The sequence below is a fragment of the Narcine bancroftii genome, chromosome 1 (genome assembly GCF_036971445.1).
Source record: "Narcine bancroftii isolate sNarBan1 chromosome 1, sNarBan1.hap1, whole genome shotgun sequence".
NCBI classification, from domain to species: Eukaryota; Metazoa; Chordata; class Chondrichthyes; order Torpediniformes; family Narcinidae; genus Narcine; species Narcine bancroftii.
Genome location: NC_091469.1, coordinates 454,715,167 through 454,742,841, shown reverse-complemented (window position 1 = coordinate 454,742,841; position 27,675 = coordinate 454,715,167). Strand labels below are relative to the sequence as shown.

At 39.6% G+C, this 27,675-nt stretch overlaps 1 protein-coding gene across 11 annotated transcripts in view; it reads right to left on the bottom strand.

The window, feature by feature from the left end:
- LOC138751807 (phosphatidylinositol 5-phosphate 4-kinase type-2 alpha) overlaps positions 1-27,675 on the bottom strand; it is a 282,764-nt gene that overhangs the window by 138,350 nt on the left and 116,739 nt on the right. For 6 of the 11 annotated variants that reach the window (XM_069914619.1, XM_069914618.1, XM_069914616.1 and 3 more), the window contains one exon: positions 5,662-5,759. In XM_069914619.1, the coding sequence (XP_069770720.1) occupies positions 5,662-5,759 (98 nt within the window). Of the gene's footprint in view, positions 1-5,661; positions 5,760-24,045; positions 24,149-25,337; positions 25,419-25,583; positions 27,403-27,675 lie in introns of those variants that run through there. The other 5 variants (XM_069914620.1, XM_069914623.1, XM_069914621.1 and 2 more) reach the window with 5 other exon arrangements.

Below are 27,675 nucleotides of genomic sequence, written 5' to 3'. Positions count from 1 at the left end.
TCTGCAGTGAGAGGCTTGCAGCATCAGTTGAATGTTTATTCCTTGGAGATTAGAAGGATGTAGGGACATAGCTACAAAACAAGAGGCCAGTCATTTGAAACAGGTACATAGAAATTTCTTCTGAAAATATAATCTCTGGAATTCTCTACCATGAAAGAGATGGGGGCAAGATCATGAGATTTATGGTGGCAATAGACAAATATTTGAAAGATTGAAGAGTTAAGCATTATGGGGAACTGGCACAGAAGAGGAAGAGGCCAGCATAGATTGACCATGAGCAGAAGGGCCTACTCCTGCTCCTATTTCTGTGTCCATGCTTTGGTTGTGTTATGTGATGATAGAGTTAACACTGAGGTTGCATCTGGAGTGGACTTGTGTACCACCATGAAACAGATGGCAGTTCTGTTGCAGCCACCATATAGGCAGTGCTGCTACTTGTGTGGACCTGGGAGGAGTAGAGACACTGTCATCCAGTACTCCTCCATGGGATCCTGCTGCATGGCTGTTCCACTCAGTGATCCAGTGCAGGTTTAAACTGTCTGTAGAATGGACCTGTCAGGATTTTAGTTTTTCACTTCAGAGTCTGGTGCCCACATTATGCACCCCAGTCCACCTCAAGTTTTGTTTCACCACCAGACTGGCAGAAGGTAAATGGCTACAGAGGGGGGTACATGGACACTTGGAGATGGTGGCAGTAGGATCCAAGGATGTCACCTTTGTATCCTCTTTCTCGGCTTGACGGTGGTGCTGGAATAGTGATGTCTCTTTGTTTGCTTTTACAGGACACAAGTGCATTTTGTGTGTTCATGCCAACAAAAGAATCTTGAATCTGAATGCAAGGTAGAGATGAGAGCAGCTCTTTGGTCTTTAAGGGGAAGCAGCTGAGGAGGATCCTGGTGGTAAATATCAGTGGGTGTACTCTGAACTGACCAGAATTGAATTGTGTGGATGAACAGAGGGTCCTGGGGTCTAAATCCAAAGTTCTCTTAAGGTTACTGCGCAGGTTGATGGGACGGTTAAGAAGGCCTCTAGTATTCTGGACTTCATTAATCAGGGGATTAAGTTCAGGGGTCGTGAGGTAATGTTGCAGCTCTATAAATCTCTGGTGAGACTACACTTGGTATATTGTGTTTAGCTCTAGTCACCTCATTACAGGAAAAATGTGGAAGCTATGGAGAGGGTGTAGAAGGGATTTACCAGGATGTTGCCTCGATTGGGAAACCAGTCTTCTGAGGTAAGATTAGTTGTTCTAGGGCTCTTTATTTTGGAGGAAAGGAGGATAAGAGATAACTTAATAAAGGTCTTCAAGATTATGAGAGCCATAGGTAAGGTAGACAGTCAGCACCTTTTTCCTGGGATGGGAGTAGTAACACTAGAGGACATATATAAAAAGAAGGGGGGAAAGTTTAGTTGCAGAACAGACTCGATGGGCCAAATGGCATACTTTGTTCCTTTTGTAAACTTGAGACATCAGGGTAGGTTTTTTTAAAATTTACAGAGAGTGTTGTGGGTGCCTAGAATGTATTGCCAAGGGTGGTGGAGACTGGAACAATAAGGGCATTTTAAAGCTTCTTAAGGCTCTTTCAGGTGGCCTGAACACCACCATGTAAAGCTGCAGAATATCCCCCCTTGCTGCTCAATACCCACTCACCTGAATGTGCCCAGAGCACCTCTGAGGCACCAACGCCAACCCTCCTCAGTGAGGGATAATTGGCAGAGCGCTGTGCTCCGCCGATGAACCTGAATGTGCAGCCATTATAAGCGACTGCTTAAGGGTGAGCTGATGATTCCATTAGCCTGTGACTGGCTGTCTGACAGCCCCCCCCTCCACCCCCACTACCTGTGTTAGGTCTGCTTTGTTCGAGAATGAGTGAGTCAGACACCAGACTGAGTCGAAATCAAGGTTCTTTATTATCGGATTGTAACACTTACAACTAATAGAGTTAGTTGGAGAAGGTGCATTCTCCTGATATCAGCAAGTGGTGTTTTTTTATACCTCAGGACACACACTTAGTAAATTATCATACCACTACACTGTCCAATGAATAAGCTGTTGCTACCCTTCACTGTTAGTCTGCTGCTCATCAGCTTGTTAGTGCCAAACTTATCTTGAGCGTACAAGGTCACACCTGCATCCTGTTACTCCTTAGTACTGGGTGACTCCTTCTCTGGTCCCATCTCATGATGTTTTTACCTTACACCTGACAGCCCCCACCCCATTGGGGAGGGGAGGTTGGTGGGGGCCATCGGGGCAGGGACGGTCTGTGGGGGCTGTCGGGGTGTGTCCGGTGAAGGCTGTGACAGCCTGTCTGGCTGCTCCTGCACCTCATTGGACACTTCGGTCTTTGGGACCTCTCTCTGCGGCTCAAAATACAGCATAGCAATGGTGGTCTTCCCTACCCATAATCCCCCATGAAGCTGGAACAGTTGTGGGAAACATAGAGTGATTCCACCTGCATGGGGGATTATGGATAGGGAAGACTGCCATTGCTATGCTGCATATTTATGACGGGTGGCGCTGCAGTACCAGTCGCCTGCCTCCATCAGATCTGGAGGCCCTTTCAGGTAATGCTGCAGCAGCCTTTTAGGGCTGCCACCTGAAAGGTGAGTTAGCAATTTTAAATCCGCTCCTGTCGCCGGCCTCAAGGTGGAGGGTTCACCTGAAAGGGCCTTTAGACAGGCACATGGATGAAAGAGAGTTTATTAGGTGAGCAGGATTTAGTTTTTTTTGAAGGTATTGTGGGCTGAAGGGCTTGTACTGTGTTTTATGTTTTTTGGGAATCTTTCTTAAAGATGGTGGCAATAATTAGGACAAGATATACAGAATTACTCAATGCACAGATCTCTTGCATCTATTTTGTCTGTTCAACATAATATTTTGTTTATGAATAATATAAACATTGAACAGCAGTACATAGGGCTAAATGAAATTAGGTGCTCGGGAGAAAGGATATTAATTGCAGTAAAAGCAAATGAATTGGTGATGTTGGTACCATCACTGGAAGGAAGATTCATGGTAGATTTAGAAAGGCAGGATAACAATTGGGATGCAGGAATTTATGGAATGTTTAAAGATGGTGTAAATGGACAGCTTGGGCTTGTGGGCCGAAAGGGTCTGTTACCGTGCTGTATGTCTAAATTTAAAAAAAATGTAAAGTTCATGCACATACAGGTTTTTCATACAATACAGCTGTACCCTGCAGTGAATTAATTAGATTGACCTTTGCTTCAAATTATTTACAAATTCTCTACACTCCGATTTCTATATGATCTGGAAGATCTTGTAATTTTACATCAGCCGCAGTTTCTCACAGATCAGCATTAGCTTTCCTTTTCCAATAATGGTCCTGCTGTCATTAATTTTGGGTCGTCCTTCAATCTTCCTTCCATCTACCGCAAGTTTCAACTCCACCTACACTCTTCTGCACCAAACTCAAACACCTGCCATCTGGTCATTCAATACCTCAGTTTTTAGATCTTTCCCTCAATTTCACCAAAATTAACTTCAGTATATTAACACATTAAATAAATTAAAACCAGTATTGCAAACTCTATCGAATGCTCTTCAAGTGCCAATGAATAAGAACATCTACAAATATCTACATCTGTGTATGTCCTCAGGGTTCGGAGAGCTCATTGCTGTATCTGACCTGACCTTGTTGGTTTACGTGCAGTTGGATAACCATGTTGAGGAACTTGGGGGGGCATCCGAGGTGCTCTTCTCGATTGAAGCAAGGCTGCGTCCTCGCACCAACCCTCTTTACTATCTTCTTCAGCATGATGCTGAAACAAGCCATGAAAGACCTCAACAATGAAGACGCTGTTTACATCCGGTACCGCACGGATGGCAGTCTCTTCAATCTGAGGCGCCTGCAAGCTCACACCAAGACACAAGAGCAACTTGTCCGTGAACTACTCTTTGCAGACGATGCCACTTTAGTTGCCCATTCAGAGCCAGCTCTCCAGCGCATGATGTCCTGTTTTGCGGAAACTGCCAAAATGATTGGCCTGGAAGTCAGCCTGAAGAAAACTGAGGTCCTCCATCAGCCAGCTCCCCACCATGACTACCAGCTCTCCCACATCTCCATCGGGCACACAGAACTCAAAACGGTCAACCAGTTTACCTATCTCGGCTTCACCATTTCAACTGATGCAAGGATCGACAAAGAGATAGACAACAGACTTGCCAAGGCAAATAGCGCCTTTGGAAGACTACACAAAAGAGTCTGGAAAAACAATCACCTGAAGAAACACACAAAGATCAGCGTGTACAGAGCCGTTGTCATACCCATGCTCCTGTTCGGCTCCGAATCATGGGTCCTCTACCAGCATCACCTACGGCTCCTAGAACGCTTCCATCAGCGCTGTCTCCGCTCCATCCTCAACATTCATTGGAATGACTTCATCACCAACATCGAAGTACTCAAGATGGCAGAGTCCACAAGCATCGAATCCACGCTGCTGAAGACCCAACTACGCTGAGTGGATCATGTCTCCAGAATGGAGGACCATCGCCTTCCCACGATCGTGTTATATGGCGAGTGCTCCACTGGCCACCGAGAGAGAGGTGCACCAAAGAAGAGGTACAAGGACTGCTTAAAGAAATCTCTTGGTGCCTGCCACATTGACCACCACCAGTGGGCTGATATCGCCTCCAACCGTGCATCTTGGCGCCTCACAGTTCGGCGGGCTCCAACCTCCTTTGAAGAAGACCGCAGAGCCCACCTCACTGACAAAAGACAAAGGAGGAAAAACCCAACACCCAACCAACCAATTTTCCCTTGCAACCACTGCAACCGTGCTTGCCTGTCCCTCATCGGACTTGTCAGTCACATGCTGAGGGAATAAAAACTGGACATATCCCTCCATAAATCTTCGTCCGCGAAGCCAAACCAAAGAAGAGAGTATATCCTCAAAACGTCCAAGATCCTGTTAACCTATCAGAAGTTAGGATCAAGGATGGAGGCATTACTTGTGGGTGACAGAAAATTTAAAAAAAAATTACTGGTAACCTGAAAATAAAAACGGAAAATACTTGATATACTTGAGAGAGAAATTTACACATAAATGCTGGAGAAACTCAGGAATTTGTGCAACATTCTTCATGTAGCAAAGATGACTAACATTTTGGGTCGGAGTCCTTCATCAAGCTACCAGCAAAATGTAGGCAGATGTGGAGGTGTCTGAATAAAGTGGTGGAGAAAAGAGCAGGGTGTTTAACTTAAATGGTGAGAGCAAAAACAGAATTCAACATTCAGCTTAATGACATTTCATTAGAACCTTTGAAACATCATCGACTTCAATACAATTAATACTGTTTCTTTCTCCACAAATGTTGTTTAGCCAGCTGAATATCTCCAGCATATTCAGTTTTTATTCCCTCAGCATGTGAGAACTGTACAAATCATTAAGCTTCAGCAATACTATGAAAGGTACAAAGAAAAAAATTAAATCATGACACATTTCCAAACAATTTGCAACAATAATTACCTTGAAAAGTAATTTAGTATAATTTATCTCTTTTTAATTTGAAGTAGATTTTATTTAAACGAAATATGAGTTCAGCCGTAGCAAGCAAGAATTTCAATGTACATGTACATTGTATAAACTCATTCTTATTAAAAGACAGTTATTAAACAGATTGCAAGGCAATCAACTTACTTATTAAAAAGATGGTTGTCCACTTTTATCTTGCTGTAGGCTTTAAAGTCATCTGGCATCAACATAATTGGAATTTGGACATGACTCAACTCATTGATCTGGAAAAAAAAACACATCAATGTCTCAAAATATACCAATTACTCCAGGATGACATTCTTTTGTGTCGGGGAAAATGTCATTTTTTTTCTCTATAAAACAAAAATAGTATATCGAAGATCTAGCATTTCAAGCATTAGTGCATGACACACAATGTTTGTTAGCACATGAACCAAAATCACTCAGCCCTGAAAAGGCATTAATCTTCTTGTTTGGTGGCAGAAACAGAATACAATACTCTAAACTGCCACGGAAAAAAAAAAGGCAGAATGCCATTATTCATTTGATTTTCGGGAAATGTGCTGCACTGGTAAAGCCTACCACATGAAGAAAGAGTGATATATCTCCAGATCAGAATGGTGCATCTCAGAGGAAATGCCTTCTGGTATTTAGAATCAGAATTTATTGTTATGGACACGTCATAAAATTCACTGTTTTGCAGCAGCGTCACGACAGTGTAAACATTTACATAAACATTATAAAGTAAATCAATCAATCAATAAATATAGTGCAATAAAAAGTATAGTGTCCATGGTTCATTGATCGTTCAGGAATCTGATGGCAGAGGGGAAGCAGCTGTCCTTGTGCCATTGGGTGTTCGCCTTTTGGCTCCAGTACCTCCTCCATGATAGGAATAGAGTGAAGAGGGCATGGCCTGGGTGGTGGGGGTCCTTGAAGATAGAGGCTGCTTTCTTAAGACACCATCTTTTGTAGATGTCCTCAATGGAGTGAAGACTGATGCCTGTGATGTCGCAGGCTGAGTTAACAACCCTCTGGTGTTTAGTTTGTCATGAATGTTGGCACATCCAATGAGGTAACCAGCCAGAATGCTCTCCGCAGAACACCTGTAGAAGTTTGAGGGTCTTCAGTGACAGACCAAATCTCCTCAAACTCCTCACAAAGTGTAGCCGCTCCGAGCCTTCTTCATGATTGAATCAACATGGAGGCTCCAGGACTGATTCTCAGAGATGTGGACACCCAGGAATTTGAAGTTCTTGACCTTCTCCACTGCTAACCCCTCAATGAGTTCCTGTTCTCCATATTTCCTCCTGAAGTCCACAATTATCTTCTTGGTTTTGCTAATGTTGAGTTCAAGGTTGTTGAAACACCACTCAACCAGTTGATCTATTTCCCTCCTAATTTTCTCATTCCCATCTAGGATTCTGCCGACAACCGTGGCATCATTGGCAAATTTGTAGGTAGTATTTGAATTGTGCCTGGCCACGCAGTCATGGGTGTAGAGTGAGTAGAGCAGTGGGCTAAGCACACATTCTTGAGGTGTGCCTATGTCAATCTTCAGTGAGGAGGAGACGTTGTTTCCAATTCATACTGACTGTGGTCTTCCGATGAGGAAGTCAAGGAACCAGGTGCGAGGTTGGAAGGGTGGTAGGCAGAGGGCCAGGGTTTGGAGCTTCTTGATCAGCACTGAGGGAATAATGGTGTTCAAGTCTGAGCTGTAGTTGATGAAGAGCAGTTGTATGTATAAGTTGCTGTTTTAGAACCAGAGAACATTACAGCACAGAACAGGCGCCATTTTGGTCCTTCTAGTCTGCGAGGAACCATTTTTCTGCCTAGTCCCACTGACTTTCACCCAGTCCATTGCACTCCATATCTCTCCCATCCATGTGCATGTTCAATATCTTCTTAAATGTTAAAATTAAGCCTGTATTCACCACTTCAGCTGGCAGCTCATTCCACACTCCCACCACTCTCTGTGTGAAGAAGTTTCTCCTAATGTTCCCCCTAAACCAGTGGTTTTCAAACTGCCCCCTAAATTCACATTCCAACTTGAGTAATCCCTATGCCATCAGTGCTCTGTGAATGGTAAGGGATTGCTTAAGGTGGTATGTGAGTGGGAAGGGAAGGCTGAGAACCACTGCTCTATATCCAATTGTTACTGAAATATTTTGCTTGAGAAAATTTGTCATTGGCCCATTTACTTTGGAGTTATGAAACAGTGCACATAACAAGTCAATTAGGTACAATTAAGAGTGGTTTTCAAACCTTTTTTTTCCATTCGCATACCACCTTAAGCAATCCCTTATCATTGAGCACTCTTGGCATAGGGATTGCTTAAGGTGTTATGTGAGTTTAGGTGGGCAGTTTGAAAACCACTGTTCTAAACCTTTCCCCTTTCACCCTTACCCCAGGTCCTCAGATTTGTATCTCACCTATCCTCAGGGAAAAAGCCTATTTACTCGATCTATACCCCCTTCATAATTTTAAATACCTCTAACATATCTCCCCTCTGTCTTCTACACTTCAAGGAAAAAGTCCTAACCTATTTATCTTTTCCCTGTAACTCAGTTCCTGAAGTCCGGGGCAACATCCGAGTAAATCTTCTCTGTACTCTTTCTATTTATATCTTTCTTGTAGTTAGGTGACAAAAACTGCAAAATTAGCCTCAACAATGTCTTGTACAACTTTATCATAGCAGCCCAACTCCTATACTCAGTACTTTGATTTACAAAGGCAAATATGCCAAAAGCTCTGCTTACAACACTATCTACCCGTGACACCACTTTCAGGAAATTATGCATATGCATATCTATTCCCAGATCCCTCTGCTCTACCTCATTCTGCAGTTCCCCTACCATTTACAGTGTATGACCTTTCTTGGTTTGTCCTTCCAAAAATGCAATAGCTCACACTTATCTACATTAAATTCCATCTGCCATTTTTCCAGCTGGTCCAGATCTCCCTGCAAGCTTTGAAAACCTCCTTCACTGTCCACAGTTCCTCCAGTCTTTGTGCCATCTGCAAACTTGCTGATCCCATTTACCACATTACCATCCAGATCACTGATATCGATGACAAACAAATCCCACATTGATCCCTGCAGCACACCACTAGTCACAGACTCCAGTTTGAGAAACAGTTATCCATCACTACTCTCTGGTTTCTCCCATCCAGTCATTATCGAAACCAGTTTACTACTTCACCATGAATGCCAAGTGTCTGAACTTTCCTGACTAACCTCCTATATGGGACCTTGTCAAAGGCCTTACTAATGTCCATGGAGGGAACATCCACAGCTTCTCCTTCATCAACGTTCCTGGTAACCTCCTTAAAAAAACTTTTAAGATTGGTTAAACACGACCTACCTCACACAAAGCCACGTTAACTATCCCTATCAGTCCATGGCTATCCAAATACTTCTTGTATCCTATTTCTTAGAACACCTTCAATAATTTACTTACAACTGATGTCAGGCTCACTAGCCTATAATTTCCAGGGTAACTTTTAGAGCTTTTTTTAAAACATCAAAACAACGCAAGCTACCCTTCAATCCTCCGGCACCACACCCTTGGCTAAGGACATTTCCTCCAGAGCCTCTGCAATTTCTACACTTGCCTCCTTCAAGATTCAAGGGAATATCTTGTCAGGCCCTGGAGATTTATCCACCCTTATTTGCTTTAAAACTGCAAGCACTTCCTCCTCTTTAATCTGTATAGGTTCCATGACCTCACTGTCTATTTTCCTTACTTACCTCGGTTCTGTGCCCCTTTCCCGAGTGAATACTTTAAAAAATATTTTCATTGATTTTAATAAAGAATTATACAAACAAAAAGGGTACAATTCGATAAGATAGTATGGACAGTTACATTGACTAAATAAGATTCTGAATATTACTAACATACATAAATTGTAAATACATTTTATTAAAAAAAATAATATAAAAAAGGAAATAAGGAAATAAGAGGAGATAAACTCAAACCTCTTACATAACCATGTTGCCAGATGCTATATATGACTAGTATTAAAAGAAAAACAAAGGTTAAAAAAAATTAAGGAACAAGTATTATGGACCCTGGAGAATTTTATTTTAGGACTGAACCTACAGGGGAAAGAAAGGATCATGCGCTGCTACGAAGCGCTAATGTAGCTGTGTGTGAACTGCTGAAACAACGCTACGAAAGCTGACAGCTGTCAAAAGCATGTGAAGGGATATGGGAAAAAAGCCAGAAATTGGAACTAATGTAGAGTAGCTTAGTGTAGATGTGTGGAACAGACTCGATGGGCCTGGTGGCCTGCTACTTTTCCTTTGTCTTGTGAACCACGCGCTGGAAGCCAGTGTGATAGAGTGCGCATGTGCTGCTGTCCATCTCTCTCTACCAATAGGGGGAGCTGAAGGCACATACTGGGACAGTTGAAGAGCCCCGTCCACTGAGCTTTGAACGGGTTGTCAGCAGGTCAGTTTGTTGGAAGGCACTCAGTCAGACTGTCAATGTGCTCACCCAGTAGTTTCAGTGGGAGAGTGTGAGAGTGAGACCTGGGCTTCCCCAGTCCCCTTCCAAGAGGAGGACTTTGTGTTACAGGAGTCACTTGATGATCCAAGACAGGGTGTTTAGAGGGGAAGACCCGTGTGACAGAAGGTTACTAGTTAACCCTAAAGTGGGCTTTGGCAGTGTGAACCTTGTGTAGTGACTAGGAGGTCACTGGGTGAAAATTCCTGTGTGAAGAAATCAAAGGTGGTTGTTGCCACTTTCGAAACTCAGGAAAGTCATGTCTACAATGATCACGGCTGTCTGTCTCCATGTCCAACTAAAAGACCAGCGAGCAACCAAACTAAGAATCCCAAGCCTGGAGACCAGACTCTACGAGCGGTTTCTTTTTTTGACTGATGGACTTGGCGTGACTGAAAGTCTTGTTTTGGGAGTTTTCTTTTGGGATATTTTGAGCTTGGACTGTAATTGTCTGGGTTCCACATAAAAAATATATATATATATATATATATATATATATCTCTTTCTTCTTTCTTTGGCTTGGCTTCGCGGACGAAGATTTATGGAGGGGTAAATGTCCACGTCAGCAGCAGGCTCGTTTGTGGCTGACAAGTCCGATGCGGGACAGGCAGACACGGTTGCAGCGGTTGCAGGGAAAATTTGTTGGTTGGGGATGGGTGTTGGGTTTTTCCTCCTTTGTCTTTTGTCAGTGAGGTGGGCTCTGCGGTCTTCTTCAAAGGAGGTTGCTGCCCGCCGAACTGTGAGGCACCAAGATGCACGGTTTGAAGCGATATCAGCCCACTGGCAGTGGTCAATATGGCAGGCACCAAGAGATTTCTTTAGGCAGACCTTGTACCTCTTCTTTGGTGCACCTCTGACACGATGGCCAGTAGAGAGCTCGCCATATAACACGATCTTGGGAAGGCGATGGTCCTCCATTCTGGAGACGTGACCTACCCAGCGCAGTTGGATCTTCAACAGCGTGGATTCGATGCTGTTGGCCTCTGCCATCTCGAGTACTTCGATGTTAGGGATGAAGTCGCTCCAATGAATGTTGAGGATGGAGCGGAGACAACGCTGGTGGAAGCATTCTAGGAGCCGTAGGTGATGCCGGTAGAGGACCCATGATTCGGAGCCGAACAGGAGTGTGGGTATGACAACGGCTCTGTATACACTTATCTTTGTGAGGTTTTTCAGTTGGTTGTTTTTCCAGACTCTTTTGTGTAGTCTTCCAAAAGCGCTATTTGCCTTGGCGAGTCTGTTGTCTATCTTGTTGTCGATCCTTGCATCTGATGAAATGGTGCAGCCGAGATAGGTAAACTGGTTGACTGTTTTGAGTTTTGTGTGCCCGATGGAGATGTGGGGGAGCTGGCTGATGGAGGACCTCAGTCTTCTTCAGGCTGACTTCCAGATCAAACATATATATGTATAATGTAGAGTTGCCATTACAGACTCATGTTTGGGTGTTAAGTTTATTGAGGTAATTCTGTTACTATTAATTTGATAATAAATTTTGTGTTAAACTTAACCCATCTGTTTATACGTCTCTCAATTGCTGCTGGTGAGGCATAACATAAATTGGGGACTAATGACCAGGATAGTAAACCAAATTTGGGAAGCTTATTTGTGTATGTGCTATAGGAAGAGCACAGAATTTGGAGCTTAGTAATCAATTAAATTTCAGTTGATTGGTTAAATTCCTCCAGCAAGCTTGTGTGTGTGTGTGTGTGTGTGTGTGTGTGTGTGTGTGTGTGTGTGTGTGTGTGTGTGTGTGTGTGTGTGTGTGTGTGTGTGTGTGTGTGTGTGTGTGTAATTTATAGAGTCACCCTCTGGAAGAGTTGCGGAGGGTTAGAACGCACAAATTGATGGCTATTGTCCAAAAATGAGAAATTGTTTCAGTAAAACCACCAATGAAAAAGGTGGAGATTGGGAGAAAGATTGCAAAGTTTGACATAGCAGAAGGACAATTTGAAGAAGACGTGTTAAAACATTTTCCCCAAGAGTCAAAGTTCTGGGCAAATACAGTTGGAACTGATGAGATTGAATATGGAAATAGAACTTTAAAAATTAGGAATGGAAACAGAGGAGAGAACTAAGCTTAGAATGGAGAAGGAAAGGAGAGAAGACCCACCTCCAGGTCTTGGAGGAGGGTTTATAGTTAGCAGAGAAATTAAGCTAGTTCAACAATTTAATGGAGCCTGAATAGACAAATATTTCCAGCTTTGAATTTGAACTGGACAAAGAGTCAGTGGTTTCTTATGCTGTAAAATGTGATTAGGGGAAAAGCTCAACAGGCTTATTCTGCCCTTACAATTGCACAAGCTGTGAATCATGACCTGGTGAAAGAGACCATTCTAAAGGCCTATGATCGAGTCCCAGAGGCCTACTGACAAAAGTTTAGAAACTTAAGGAAATCCCCAATCCAACCGTACACCAATTTTGCATTTGAGAAGGTTGTGTGCTTCGACCGGTGTGTACTTTCAGGAACTTTAATAATGATTATGATCAGTTGAGTGGATTAATAACAATGGAAGAAATTAAGAGACGAGTCCCTGATGACATCAAAGCCTAGTTGCATGAGAAAGAGACAACAACTTGGTAGGAGGCACTAAGAGAGCAGATGAGTATGACTGAATCCATAATTTTAGGTGGACGTCAAGTAAAACTTTCCACAAAGGTCAGAGGGATAGTCCAAGTAAGGTGGCAAGTAAGCTTTGGGGTAGTAATACACCCAAATATGAAGGGAAGGCAATAAGAGAAAAACTTTCAGGTCCTCTTTGTTACTACTGCAAAAAGACTGGTCATGCAATTGTCAGTTGCCCTGTGTTGAAAAGAAAGTTGGAAAGAGAGGTAGCCCCAAATGCTTGCATTCAGAGAGAAATGCGATCTAACAATTGGGAAAGATCCAAACTTATTGATGGGGGTTAAGGAAATATTTGTGATAGAAGGTTCAGTGTCAATCAGAGAAGGGTCAAAGCCAGTGCCAGTAAAAAATCTTAAGAGTGGATCTTAAGATGTAAGATGCTAGATAGCATCTTAGATTTTGATGAGGAAACTTACAGGTGAGATAAATTTAATTCGAGGTGCTGGGAGTGATATTGAACCTATTCCTTTACAGTTTACGTTGGACAGTGCTAAGATCAGATTTAGTCAATCGACCAGTTATCATAGGAGTTAGAGAAAACCTGCCAGTGGACGGAGGTTGCCTGTTACTGGGTAATGATTTGGCGGAAGGCAAGGTTGTTTCCGCAGTACACTAAGCCAGTCAGTGAGGTGTCTGAGAAGGACTTGGATATTTACCCCATCTGTGGGATAACCAGGGTGATGTCTAAAAAGATGGCTGTGGAAAAGAATGTGGACCAAAATGCAATTGGTAGTGGTTTAGAACTAATACATTTTCCCTGACGAACAATGCCACTTCTCCCCCACCCACCATTCTGTTTCGTCTAAAGTAACCAAAGTCCGGCACATTGAGCTACCAGCCATGCCCCTCCTGCAACCAAGTTTCACTAGTAGCCATGATGAGCATTTTCTAGGTGTCCCAGAGCTGAGTGGAGAGCCAGTGATATTTCGTCTGCTGTGGAGCGATTGTGTTTGGCGACAAAATCTGGTTCACAACTTCATGGTTTTACAGGAATCGAAAGTAGCTGTTTTGATGTAGGAGGACCAATTTTCGTGCACTCATTTAAATCTGGCTGCTGTACTGCTAGTTCAATTGTGATTAAAAAGATTTACACTAAGAGTTTAGAAAAACAGTTTTAATCCTAAAATACGTTAAAAAAAAAAGATTTTTTTAGACCCATTACAAACAAATTGCAATTAGAATGAGCACAAATTCACAGAATACATAATAGAAATGAAAGATCCTGTGCTTAATGAGAGTGGATGTGATTGAGAGGGCCGGAGTTAAGATAGCAACCAGCAGCAAAACTTGGCTTGTTAAAGAAACAGGAGCATAGAAGACAAACAGTTTGAGATATTTTAAGAAGCCTCACATTTAAAAGTGGACCATGTAACTACAACTAACAAATATTTATATCAAGGAGATACAAAATTACGTTTTCACAATATGGGAGAATTAGAGATTTTAGTTGATCTCAGGCAAAATGGCTTTAATTATTAACATTGGCAAGTAAGAAATACAGAGAAAACAGTCACACAATAATAAAGTTCTGCAATAATAAACAACAGATGTAGGTATAAATATGTAGATTTACCCAAGATCAGGGGTGGCCAAATTGGCTTAACGCAAGAGCCACATTTGATAAATTCAAAGTGAGTGAGGTAATATTTTGACATGTATAGAAGATTGGCTGACTAATAAACAGTAGGCACAAGTGGTCCTTTTTCTGGTCGACAAGGTGCCACACCAATCAGTGAGGAGCCTCAAATGTTTTACCTTTTATAAAAAATGATGTTTATTGTTATTATCTTTGATTATGACACAAAGAAATGAAGAACTTAAATATTCAAAAATTTAAAAAAATGCTGTAAACACTTAGCAGGCCAGGAAGCATCTCTGGAATGAGAAACAGTCAACATTTCAGGTCAAAAAGACTTTTGTCAGAAGACATTCATTTAAGGTGAAAGAGGAAAGTTCAAAGAAGATGTGCATGTCAAGTTTTTTTTACAAAAAGTATATTAACAGAGCAATAGGTGCTTGGTAATGGTGGAAGCAGATGTGATAGTGGAGTTTATGAGGCATTAACATAAAATATGCAGGAATTGCAGGGATAGGAGTCAGATGCAAAGACTGCAGAACACTATTCTGTGAGAGTTCCAATTGGATTTTTTAACAGTAACTGGTGTAGTGAAGAATTCTGGGCTGGAATTGGTGAAGAGACTGTCAACTTGAACACACTTTAACTTTTCATTGATAGTGCCATGGTTTTAAATATATCCAAGCCTGACCCTTGTTCTTCTATCATGTAACTGTGAGTTTGTCAACAAACTAGGAATTAATTTTCCTCTCTTTCCTGCACTCTTCTTGAACAATTTAGTCGGTCCCATCAGTAACATACAGTAATTTAAAAGGGATGCCTGTTATTCTTTGATTGTCTTTGCTTGTAAGCATCATTATAAAAAAAAGTATCTGAATTTGATACGCTTGATTAGCTGATTTAAATGGAAAATGGAACAGCACCTTGGAGAAAAAATATAGGCAAATTTGCCATATTTAATATTTGAACAAAGGCCATCCCTAATTTTGTCCACTGTGTAAAAAGATTTAAGCAAACAACGGCCCTCAGTGTCGAGAAACTCTAGTCACATCCAGTAATAAATCTAAACATAAACTAGTGTAATTTTGCAACCATTTCCTACAGGATGTCACAATGTCCCTAAATAAACTATTCAAAGATACTCAACATATTCCTCTCTGCCAAACCTGCTCCACAATTCATTAAAGCAGCTATCAGTGAACACAATAAGTGAATTATCCAGTATGTTTTTAATGACAAGAAAAAATGAAAGTAAATTAGTTGAGCTGGTTTTACAGTTAATGACATAATTACAGTGCTGTGGTTATTCACATCAAGTCATTGTGACCACATGACTTAACTTGGGTTGCTAAATTTGCACCATGTCACGGTCAGCAGGATGCAGAGTTTGCTGGAATGATCAACAGTTAAGAGTAAACTGTCTTGAGTCAATTAATTTACAAAAATAAACAACTTGAATAGTTTAATTAGCATGAAAATTAGAATGAAATGCAGAACAATTTAGTCCATAAAAATCAGAGAATTTATGAAGCAGCAGGAAATCATTAATTACACAAAGTATTTTTAAAATATGGTGACTGCTTCGGTCTCTGCCCCTGTTCAGGCAATGAATTCCAGACCCCTGCTGGTCTCAAGATAAAATTAAAAAAGCCATTTCCCATCCCTCATTCCACTTCTATCAATTACTTCAAATATGACCCCTCCACCAAGGGAAATAGGCCATTCTCCCATAATTTTATAATCTCAGCTCTCTCCCCAACTTTCGCTATTCCAAAGAACTTCAGTTAATCCATTTTTTCCTCAGTGCTACAATTTTCCATCTTTGGTAACATCCTCCTAAATCTCCTCTGCATGCTCTTCTCTGTAATCACATCTTTTCTATATTATGGCGACCAAAACTGTACTAACTGTGGCCTAACAAATGTTAAATACAATTCCATCATCCAAGCTGCCTTTTTAAATCACCTTCTTGACTTATCCTGTAATATTAAAGAATCTGTGTACATGTACTCCAAAGTTTTCATTACTTCACGTCTCTTAACATGTTGCAATTACAGTCTACCCCCTTGCTTTTTTCCTGCACATTTTTGAAATAAATTTCCTCTCACACCTCTGAATGAAATTCCGTTCGTCGTCTTCTGCCCAACTGACAAGACTTTCCGGAAGTCCACAACTTTCTCAACCACAAAGTTCCTTGAGGTAATAGCACTAAACCTTGCTGAATCTTAGAGGCAACAGTCTTCCAGTCTCAAAAATGACCATCAAGCATTGCTTGATTCATCCTGCCACCAAACTAAAATAGGATTCAGCTTTTCAATGGATCCCAGGGGGTTTGTTAGAATCCCCTCAATTAATCCATTGTCAGAGAATTCCATCCGTCTGTCATGGACTATATGAAATGTATTCAACTAATTAACTTTGATTCATCTGTACTATTTATACTAAATATTGGTTTGTACTGGAATAGATTCCAATAATGTTTTCAGGGTTCGTTAAATGAAACTGGCTTGCAATTACTTGGTTTATCACTTCCTCTCATTATAAATAATACCATAACTAGTTCTCCAATTCTCTAGCATCACTCCCATGACCAGGAAAGACTGAAAAATTACATGCAAAACCTCTATAATCTCCTCCCTTGTTTACTTTATAATCTAGAATACCAAGCCTGGTAATTTATCCACTTCTATTAATGCCACCAAAGAAAAGGTACAAGGACTGCCTAAAGAAATCTCTTGGTGCCTGCCACATTGACCACCGCCAGTGGGCTGATAACGCCTCAAACCGTGCATCTTGGCGCCTCACAGTTTTGGCGGGCAGCAGCCTCCTTTGAAGAAGACCGCAGAGCCCACCTCACTGACAAAAGGCAAAGGAGGAAAAACCCAACACCCAACCCCAACCAACCAATTTTCCCTTGCAACCGCTGCAATCGTGTCTGCCTGTCCCGCATCGGACTGGTCAGCCACAAACGAGCCTGCAGCTGACGTGGACTTTTTTACCCCCTCCATAAATCTTCGTCCGCGAAGCCAAGCCAAAAGAAAGAAACCCCTTATTACTTTCATTTATATTATTTTATTCATTCAATATTTATAGCCTTACAGTAGACAAAAAGTTATAGAATTTCATGTATGTTACATTCTAAATGTAGTATTACATAACAATAATGGAACCTTTACCTTTTTCCATTACACTCCCAAAACATTGTTTTTACTGTGAGGAGAGTTGTAAAATATTCATTAGTTATATACATAAATTTTTAATCATTAATTAACTCAAAACATGTTGGTAAGATATACAAAAAGTAAATTTCTAAATGTTAAAATATTACAAATTGATGACATTCTCCAGAAGCATTGCTGAAATCGGGGTCAAATAATCATTGAGAACATTCCTATCTATCTTTTACCTCCTACCAGGAGAGGAAATAGCTTCTTTTAGGATGTGAGATTGTTGAATCCCAAGTAAATGATCCCAAAATATTTGTAGACACATTTTTAATCTCTGTGTTTGGGCACCTGGATTGAGAGAAACACTTTTGTCTGGTTGTATATGTCGTCAGATAGATGATAATAAAATTGAATTTGAAATATTACACACAACACAAATGAAATACAACTTGGATCAAGTAAAGACACTAACTTATTTGAACTCAATTTTTATTCACATCAACATCCAACCAACATTTAGCATTTTCTCATATGGTCAACCTCTTGGCTTAATCACTTGCTTTCAACATCACAGCAATGTCTCAAACTATTACAAGTGAAATCATGAAGTAAAAACTTCAGAGTAGCAGAATGGTCCATTTGTACCATTGATTAACATGGGATAAACATACTCTGCTTGGTCTGATCCTTATTAAATCAAGATTAGAATAATTACAATGATAAATACAATGAAGTAGGTAGGAAAATGCATTTAAAAATCCTTTTGAATTTAAATCAACCCCCACAAGACTATTCTGCACAAGACTATGATTTGCACACAGTTGATTTACTTGGAAGAGGGTTAAATACACCTCGTGTTTTAAAGAACCAATTGAACAGTTCCATTTTGTCTTTTTAGGCAAATGCCTTTTCTCTCGCTTTATTTTTGGTCTGATTAAAATTTTCACCCAAATTTGGAGTTGCTCTTTGTTGAAGAGCAACAGGATGGTGTCAGAACTGTCTAGAATGACACTTTTGTATGGAAAAGTTAAGCATGTCTCCTCAGCAGTTCCCATTGGTGATGCTCCATTAATTAAAGTTCAAAATGACCAAGACCATTTAAAAAAAAGTCATCCATCTTGTGACGGATACATTTTCTTTTGTATCTTTTAAAGGAGATAAACTTGGAAGGGGGTTAAGTTCATAGTAATAAGTTAAAGTTTGAACCTATTATGTTTAATAAATTAAAAAATAACTTTTGTTTAAATAACCATCTGTCTTGGTGAATTTCTATTCGTGCATGGTTTTGGGGTCCTCTGGGCCTGGAACATTTGAGGACATTTTTCAGATTGAAGATTGGAGTTTTTGTGATTTATTAGTTAATTGGTTTTTCCAAGCTAATTTAAAGCTTGTATGTGTGGAAAAACAGCAGCAATGGATGTTGATACATTTTTGTCACAACCATCACCTGCGGAGCTGCAGAGGAAGAGAAAAGAGGAACTGATGGTTATTGTTAAGGAATTAAAGCTGGCTGAAGTCAAGCATTGGAGGAGGAAAACACAAATACAGACGATTATAGTGAAATATATAGGTGAGGCAAAATTTGTTGAGAAAGACAATTTTCTGGAGGATAGAGAAATTGAGGGTGGAAGACAGAGGATGAATAATGGAGGATTTATCAGTAGGAGGAAACTGAAAAACAGAATATACGAGTTCGAAGTAGCTGAAAAACAGAGGGAGGAAATTGAAGAGGCTGTTTCAATTAGAGAAGTTAAAAATTGAGGTGGAGGGAGGTTAAAGAATTGAGGCTATAACTCCTGGGGAGAGGTTTTTGGCTAGTAGAGAGGTAAATCTAGTTCCTCCTTTCCATGAGGGAGATATAGATACACATTTTCAACTTTTTGAAAAGTTACTGAGAGCTCAAGATGGCCAAAAGAAAAATGGTCTCTTATGCTCCAAAGTGTATTGAAGAGAAAAGCATAAATTGCATACTCTATTTTGCCTACAGAGCAAGCGGCAAATTAAGCAAGCAGTATTGAAAGATTATGAGTTGGTTCCAGAAGCATATAGACAAAAATTTAGGAATTTGGTGAAAACATGGAACCAATCTTGTACGGACTTGGCTCTAGGAAAATCTGTACATTTTGACTGTTGGTGCACCTCAAAAGGAATAAATAACAATTTTGACAGATTAATAGAATTGATATTATTTGAGGAAATTAAAAGGCGTGTTCCAAATGAGATTAAATTATTCCTGGATGAGAAAGATGTGGGGACTTGGCAATAAACAGCTAGATTAGCTTATGAATATGTCCTGATTCACAAAAACAAATTTCAGAATAGTGAGCCTTTTCAGAGGGTTAATGTGGAACAGACTAGTAGGCCTGAAATTAAGTCTAGGGAGAATGTCAAGAAAAAGATGAAGGTAAGGCGGGAAACATCAGAACTTCTGGATTGGTATATCATTTTGTAAGAAACCTGGTCATATTCTTGCAAATTGTTTAGTGTTGAAAAAGAGATGAGAAAAGGAGGTTTTACCAGAAGCATGTATTCAAGCAGTTGAATTTAATGAGAACAGATGTTCCAAACCTGGTAAGGGTGTTATGGATATTTTCAAACCGTTTGTGTCAGAGGGCTTGGTCTCAGTAAAGGATGGAGAATCACAGGTTCCAGTTAAGATTCTTAGAGATACTGGAGCTGCCCAGTCACTATTGTTGGAGAATGTTTCAACTCTTGATCAAAAGACTGACACGGGGAGATGACTTTGATTAGATGTGTTGGAGGTGAGGTAGAGTCAATATCTCTTCACAACATAGTGCTGAATTCAGAATTAGTTAAAGAGCCTGTTGCAGTAGGAGTTATTTCAAAGTTACCCATGCAAGGAGTCTCATTTTTATTAGGGAATGATTTGGCAGAGGATAAAGTTGTGTCAGTTTTGAGGTTAACAAATAAGCCTAGTGAGGATGATATTGAAGAAGATTGTAAGATACAACCTGCATGTGCTGAAACAAGATCTTTCTCTAAGAAAATGATGAGAGCAGAGGAAGATCCAGTTGATAGAGACTTGCCCAGTACTTCTGGAGTAGTCCTGAAAGAGCACGTTAATTGTTAGAGTCAGGATTTCTCTTTATCAAGGAAAGAGTTCATTGAGCAGCAAAAGACAGAAGCTAATCTTATTGACTTAAGGGACAAAGCTGTAAGTGAAGAAGAGATTAAAGAAATGGCCTGTAGGTATTACTTGAAGGATGAATTGTTAATGAGGAAATGGAGGCCACTTGATGCTCCTGCAAATGAAGAGTGGGAGGTGATAATTCCTAGAATTTACTGAATACATTTTAAAATTATCCCATGGTACACCTTTGAGTGGCCATATTGGTGTAAAGAAAACCATGAATAAAACTTTGAAACAATTTATCTGGCCTGGTTTGAGGAAGGATGTTGTAAATTGGTGCCAGACATGTCACCTTTGTCAGGTTGTGGGGAAACTGAACCAGGTACCTCCAGTAGCTCCTTGCAACCTATTCCTGTTGTTGGGGAACCTTTCATGAGGGTTATTGTGGATTTGCGTGGGTCCGCTGCCCAAAACAAAAGCTGGAAATCAGTACTTGTTAATAATTATGCATATGGTGTCGAGATTTCCAGAAGATATTCCATTGAGGAATAGTAAAGCAAAAAACAATGGTAAAGGCTTTGGAAAGATTTTTCAGTTTTTGGATTACCTAAAGAGATCCAGAGTGATCAAGAATCTAACTTTATGTCCAGGTTGTTTCAGCAGTTGATTTAAGAGTTGGGAATAAAACAGATCATTTCATCTTTGTACCATCCTGAAACTCCGGACGCTTTGGGAAGATTTCATTCTACTCCTAAAAATATGATGAGGATTTATTTTCTGGAAAATGGAAAAGATTAGGACAAAGGTATTAATTTACTGTTATTTGAAGGAAGAGAGTCTGTGCAGGATTCATTAGGTTTCAGCCCTTCTGAAATTGTGTTTGGACATCAGGTTAGAGGACCTTTAATGTTGGGAACAGAACAGTGGGTTAATGAGGATGTACAGTTGGACTTGCTGGATTATGTTTCTAAATTTAAAGATAGGTTACAAAAAGAGTAGACTTTGGCTCAAGGGAATTTAGAAAAGGTTCAGGGTAAAATGAAGCATTTATAAGGCAAGAAAGCAGTGAGAAGGTTTTTAGGAATAGCAGTGTAGGAAATTTTGCAGAAGTTGCTCTTCCCTTAACCAATCTTTTGAAGAAAGGGGAGAAATTTGTGTGGACTAAAGTTTGTCAGAGAGCTTTAGAAAATTTAGAGGAGATGCTATGCCACTGCCCTGTTTTAAAATCTCCTGATTTTGACAGACCATTTTCTTTAGCAGTGGATGCCAGTGAGGAGGCAGCACATGCAGTTTTGTTACAAAAACATGATGCAATTGACCATCCAGTTGCCTACTTTTCCAAAAAAAAATCAATGTTCATCAAAGGAACTATTCCCCTATTGAGAAGGAACTGTTGTCTATAATACTTGCTCTGCAGAATTTTGATGTGTATCTGGGTACCACTCATGATTCAGTTGTGATATTTACTGACCACAATCATCTGGTGTTTTTGAATAAAATGAAGAATAAAAACAGAAGATGTTTAAACTGGAGTTTAATATGACAAGAATATAATCTGCAAATTAAACATAGCAAAAGGTACAAATAATCTAATAGATTGTCAAGATGTTAAAATTGAACATGTAAATAAATATGAACTCTCTAGATTGGGATACATTGTTATAACGTTATATATTGTGTATTGTTTACCACTGTAGTGATGGTAAAATCAGTTTAGTTATAACTGAATTTTAACTCTAGAGTTAAAATTCCTTTGTAGGGGAGAGTATGACAGATATATTGTATTTTATATTGTATATAGATATGTTTGAAAGGAGATAGAAATAGAAAAGGGTTAAGTTAATAGTAATAAGTTAAAGTTTGATCCTGTTTTTATGTTTAAAGAAAATTAAAAACAACTTTGCTTAAGAAAACCATTTGTCTTGGTGGATTTCTATTGCAACTGGGTTTTGGGGTCCTCTGGGCCTGTAACATTCTGAACTCATTATTCTATTGAAGTTTAAAAAAAGTAATAAAACAAGTGGGTATTTCAAAAATTGATGAGAGCTTTATACTGATTTAACTCAGATAGCCAGCACATTATAAATTGCTTAATTTTCTTAAAACAATTAAACTTGGCAGAAATATACTGAATGAATGTTGAAATATATTAATTTTAATATTCTTAAATCCCAAAAATGCCAAAATTATTGTTAGCATTTTTATACCATTTCTCCAGCCATCAATCACTATAATTTTGGAAGTTAATGGTTTACAATTTCAATATTGTATCTCCAAGATTACAATATTTAGAACACAAGAAAATTGAAGTGGTGGACTATGCCCTTCCAACCTGCTGCAAAATTGAATATGATCATAGCTGATTTACATTCGGCTTCAACTTTCTTCTGCACCAGTTCCTCGTCATCTTTAATTACCCAGATGTTCAAAAACACTTCTCTCTCCTTAAATATCACCAGTGATCAAGCCTCCACCACAAGATCACAAGAAAAAGGAACAGAAGCAGGCCATTTGGCCCATTGTGCTTGCTCCATGAAACCTTCCTGAGCTAAACTGCTTTCGCATCTAGTTCCAAGTTCTGGCCTTGTCCCCATATCTCATGATACCCTGACTAATTAGAAACCTATCAATTTCCCCTTTAAATTCCCCCAATGATCCTGCCTCCACAGCTGCACGTGGCAACGGATTCCACAAATCCACTACCCTCTAGCTAAAGAAATTTTTTCTTAGCGCTGTTGTAAATTGGTACGTTTTAATTCTAAGACTGTGCCCTCATGTCCTGGACTCACCCAACAGGGGAAACAACTTATTTACATCTATTCTGTCCAATCCTATCATTATTCAAAATGTTTCTATGAGATCCCCTCTCATTCTTCCATATTCTCATGAATAGAGTCCAAGAGCCACTGAGTGTTCCTCATATGTTAGCCTTCTCATTCCTGGAATCATTCTCGTATACCTCCTCTGTACCCTCTCCAACCTTGTTATATCCTGATAAGGGGCCAAAAACTGCAGAGTTTTACTTTTCCCAGTCAACTTGGGCCAGTTCCTCTCTCATACCAGTGTAATTCCTTTCCTTTGACTAGTCCCTACATTGCATATTCAGCTGTTAAATGACACATGCTTTGAATAATCAAAGATGAGAACAATCCACCAAAATATAAAATTACAATTGTAACTTTAGCAGAGGTTTCAAATCCATCTAATAATAATCTCACATGCATGATAGACTAATTTACACTTTTTTTTATAATTTAGTGCAATACTCAGAAAGAAGATCACATTATAATCCTTGAAATTGCAGAGCTGTTTTCTTAGTTCTTTAGACTTCTATCAAATATAGAACAGAAATCTATGTTGTGTTAAGCAGGAAAGTCTGGTTACCCTTTACTTCCCTACCGCCTGCAATGTTAAAGACTTGAGCCCTTCATCAAAGTATGAGCTAAAAAAAACAGGCAAGTGTATGAATGTTCATCTTCCATGACCAGGTCATTTATCCAACTGTTCAAAAAACTGCCATTAAAAATGAACTGGGCCATGAAATGATTTCCATTAAAGAATAAATCTAACTTCTGCATGCTCACTTTATGATCTGTCTCGAATTCTGAAGTTATGACCAATACAGGCAGTCTGTCCTCGGTTAATGAATTGGTTCCATTTTTACAGGTGTCCTTGAGTCAAATTTGTCTACAAGTCAAAATATACAAAAATAAATATTTGATATGGTAACCATGCCTGCACAATATTGTAATGAATGACATTAAAAACCAGACAAAACTGACACCAAAGAACAATTACTAAGAGTAGAGAGAAAGAGAGAGTGAAAATGGACTCTGCTACTTATGGGTAGGCCAGACTTTTAATGTGAGATTGTTAAGATGTAGGGACATCCATAAGTTGGATGTTTATAATCAGGGGTGACCAATGGTTCATGGTCTTTTCCTGTTGCTTGTTTGACTATATCACTCCCTTCATCAATTGAGGAACTTGAACTCATCTCTGGCTTGCCAACACTGCAGTCACAGCACCCTGCATGCATTGGTTGTTGTAAAACAGTGGTCTCAACCTTTTTCTTTCCACTCACATACCACTTTAAGTATTTCCTATGCCATAGGTGCTCTGTGATTAGTAAGGGATTACTTAAGGTGGTATAGGAGTGGAAGGAAAAAGGTTTCAAAACCACTGTTTTAATTATACCTAATTGACTTGTGATGTGCACGGTTTCATAACTCCAAAGGAAATGGGCCAATGACAATTTTTCTCAAGCAAAATATTTAAGTGACAATTGGGTCTAGAGCAGTGATTCTCAACCTTCCCTTCCCACTCACATACCATCTTAATCAATCCCTTACTAATCACAGAGCACCGATGGCATAGGGATTTTTAAAGTGGCATGTGAGTGGAAAGATAAAGGTTGAGAACCACTGGTGTAAAATAAATGCAACACTCCTTTTCTATGTATGGGTTCCTACAGCACACGTTCCCCTTGGGGGAAAGAAAAGTTAATCTACATCCTCCTTCCTAAACTTGGCAATTTTTATTCTAACGTTTAAAAAAAAGTTATTCCATTTCCACTGTGCTCCAAGATATTTATTTCCAGATCGTTAACAAATACAAATTATATCCCTCATCTCACCACTGGTTCTTTCCCTAATTAGCTTGAAGTGATTTTAGGCGAGTAAATTCAAATGTGAATGCTTTAGAGAAAGTGGAGGAGAAAGTCACTACTAGTACTTTCAAAGACTATGAAGCTGTTGTTCCTAATGTTAATATTACACTCTACCTTTTTAAAAAAATATATACTGAACTTGCCCTTTACATTTTTTTTTAAAACACATTAAATAATCAACTTTGCTTGAACAGCCACTTCACTTACCTTGGGGAAAAAATATACGGCAATAGGCAGTCATGCCATCTGAAATGGACTAAAGGATCTCAGTATGTTCGCCAACATCTGCTGACAATAAAGTGTAGCACTTTAAAAGCAAGAAAACCAATAGCCATGTTCCTGCAAGTAGTGCACAGAATAGAGTGCACTAATAGTTTTAATAATCGTGCATACAGGAGGAGGAATTGGAAATTTAGCTTAAGCACCAAAGGAAAATAAATATGTAAAACTCACATACAATATTAAAAAGGCAGGGCAACAGATCCAACTGTTTTAAAGATAGCTGTAAGCAAGTTGAGAGGCAGGCATCTGGCTTCATTTGGGTGGCTTTGTACTTGGTCAAAGCCCTGACTGGTCATATGCTGAATCACCACAGGACAGCTTGTGTTCTGCAGTACCCTGAGCTTTAAAGAAAACTTCCTTCCAAGGGCTCTTAATTTGTGTTCTGGAAGCAGAGCCTGGATCCGGAAACCTGCAGTCACAGCATCATCGGAAGCAGGGTGGCAGTAGCAGCAGTGAGGTCCGAGAGTTAGTGCAAGCTTAGAAGGGCCATCTGCAATAACTTCAATATTCTGAGAGGCACTGAGGAATGGAAAAGAGAATGCTGATGGAGGATTTTAAAATGTCAATTTAAAATAAAAAAAAACACTAGTAATGACAGCTTCAGTTTTATTATGTAATTGGTGATTTATTCACTGCACTATGAGGGGCATATTATTGCTTGTCATGTAGATCCTACAGGTGGTTCCATGCTTTTTTCTCTCAAATATGCTGGAAGTTGCAATGCCAAAGGTCACAAATATCAAATGGGCAAGGACAAATTTAATTAATTTTCTCACTCAAATGACTTCTGGCTCAATTCCTGCCAGATATGGATTGGAGGTAATAATTCTGCTCAAAAATAAATGGTCTGATATTTGTGAGAAGATTTTTTTTTTAAATCCCAAATTCAAATTGTCCAAACTAATAAATGTCAGAATTATACAGCAAAGACACAGGCCAAGTCATTTTTGTTGCATGTCTACTTGAGTGAGTCCCGTTTTCCTGCTTTTAGGCCATATCCCTCTAACCACTGAGCTATCAAGGGTCTCCATGTACCTGCCTCTACCACATGCTCTGAGAGCTTATTCCATTTACCCACAACACTGCATATGAAAAAAGTGGCCTCGGGTCCATTAATTTTTCTCTTGCAAAATGATAACTTGCATTTGCTACTGAGATGTGTTAGACAACTGAATTTAAGAGGTGGGAGGTTCTGTTGCCACTGTATCCTTGCGTGAGAAATGATTTACAAACTTTGGAGGCTATACAGAGGAGATTCACCAAATTGACTCCAGAAATGAGGCCTTTAGCATGAGTTGAGATTGAGTTATTTGATTCTGTGCTCAATGGAGTTTAGGTGGATGAGGGGATATCTTTTAGAAAAATTTAAAATTATGTAAGGACTAGATAAGATACAAGCAGAGTGATTTCTTCCACTAGACTAAAACTATCAGAAATAGTCTCAAGATTCAAAGTAGATTTAAGACAGATGTGTATGAACTGCTTCTCCCAGCGAATAGTTAATCCGTGGAATTCTCTGGTTAATGAAGGTTGCCTTGATTTTAATGTATTGAGGACACAGTTAAATAGATTTTTGAATGTTAGGGAAATTAAGGGTGACAGGGAACTGCTTACCCGCCTGTTCCCCCTAACCCTTAATTCAGGCACTTGTAATCTTGTGGAATGGCAGAGCAGGCTTGATAGTCCAGATAGCCTACTCCGGTCCCATTTCTCACCCATTCAGCTTTTTAAACCTATTCTGCCATTTAGTTCCATCACGATTAATCTATTGGTAATCTTATCTACAACACAGGTGCCTTGCTTTGCTTAATCATTTCAATTTTACAAGCGTCATCAGCGCAGTGGAAGAAAGTTGTAGATTTCACCCACTTCATGCAAAGCTTTTAATTCACCCTTTGTCAGGAATTTGTCATCAGAGGACAGCTTTTCATGAATGTTTCAATTCCACTCATTATTTCTAATAAACTGCAGAACTACAAAAAATATGAAACAATTAACATATGTAAAAATGCAAATGAGAGTCATTGCAAGTTTCTACAGTAAAGGGATTCCTTGGAAAATTATACAACATAATTTTCAATGAATTAAGTCAGGTGTAATTTAAATACCTATTTAACAGTTTGAACAGAAATTATAGATATCCAGAAAAATTGATTTCTCACTGATACAAAAACTACACAATAGAAAGCAAATTAATATTACATAATTTCCATCCAAGGCAGATTAGTTAACACTACTCAAATGAAATATTCATTATGCATGA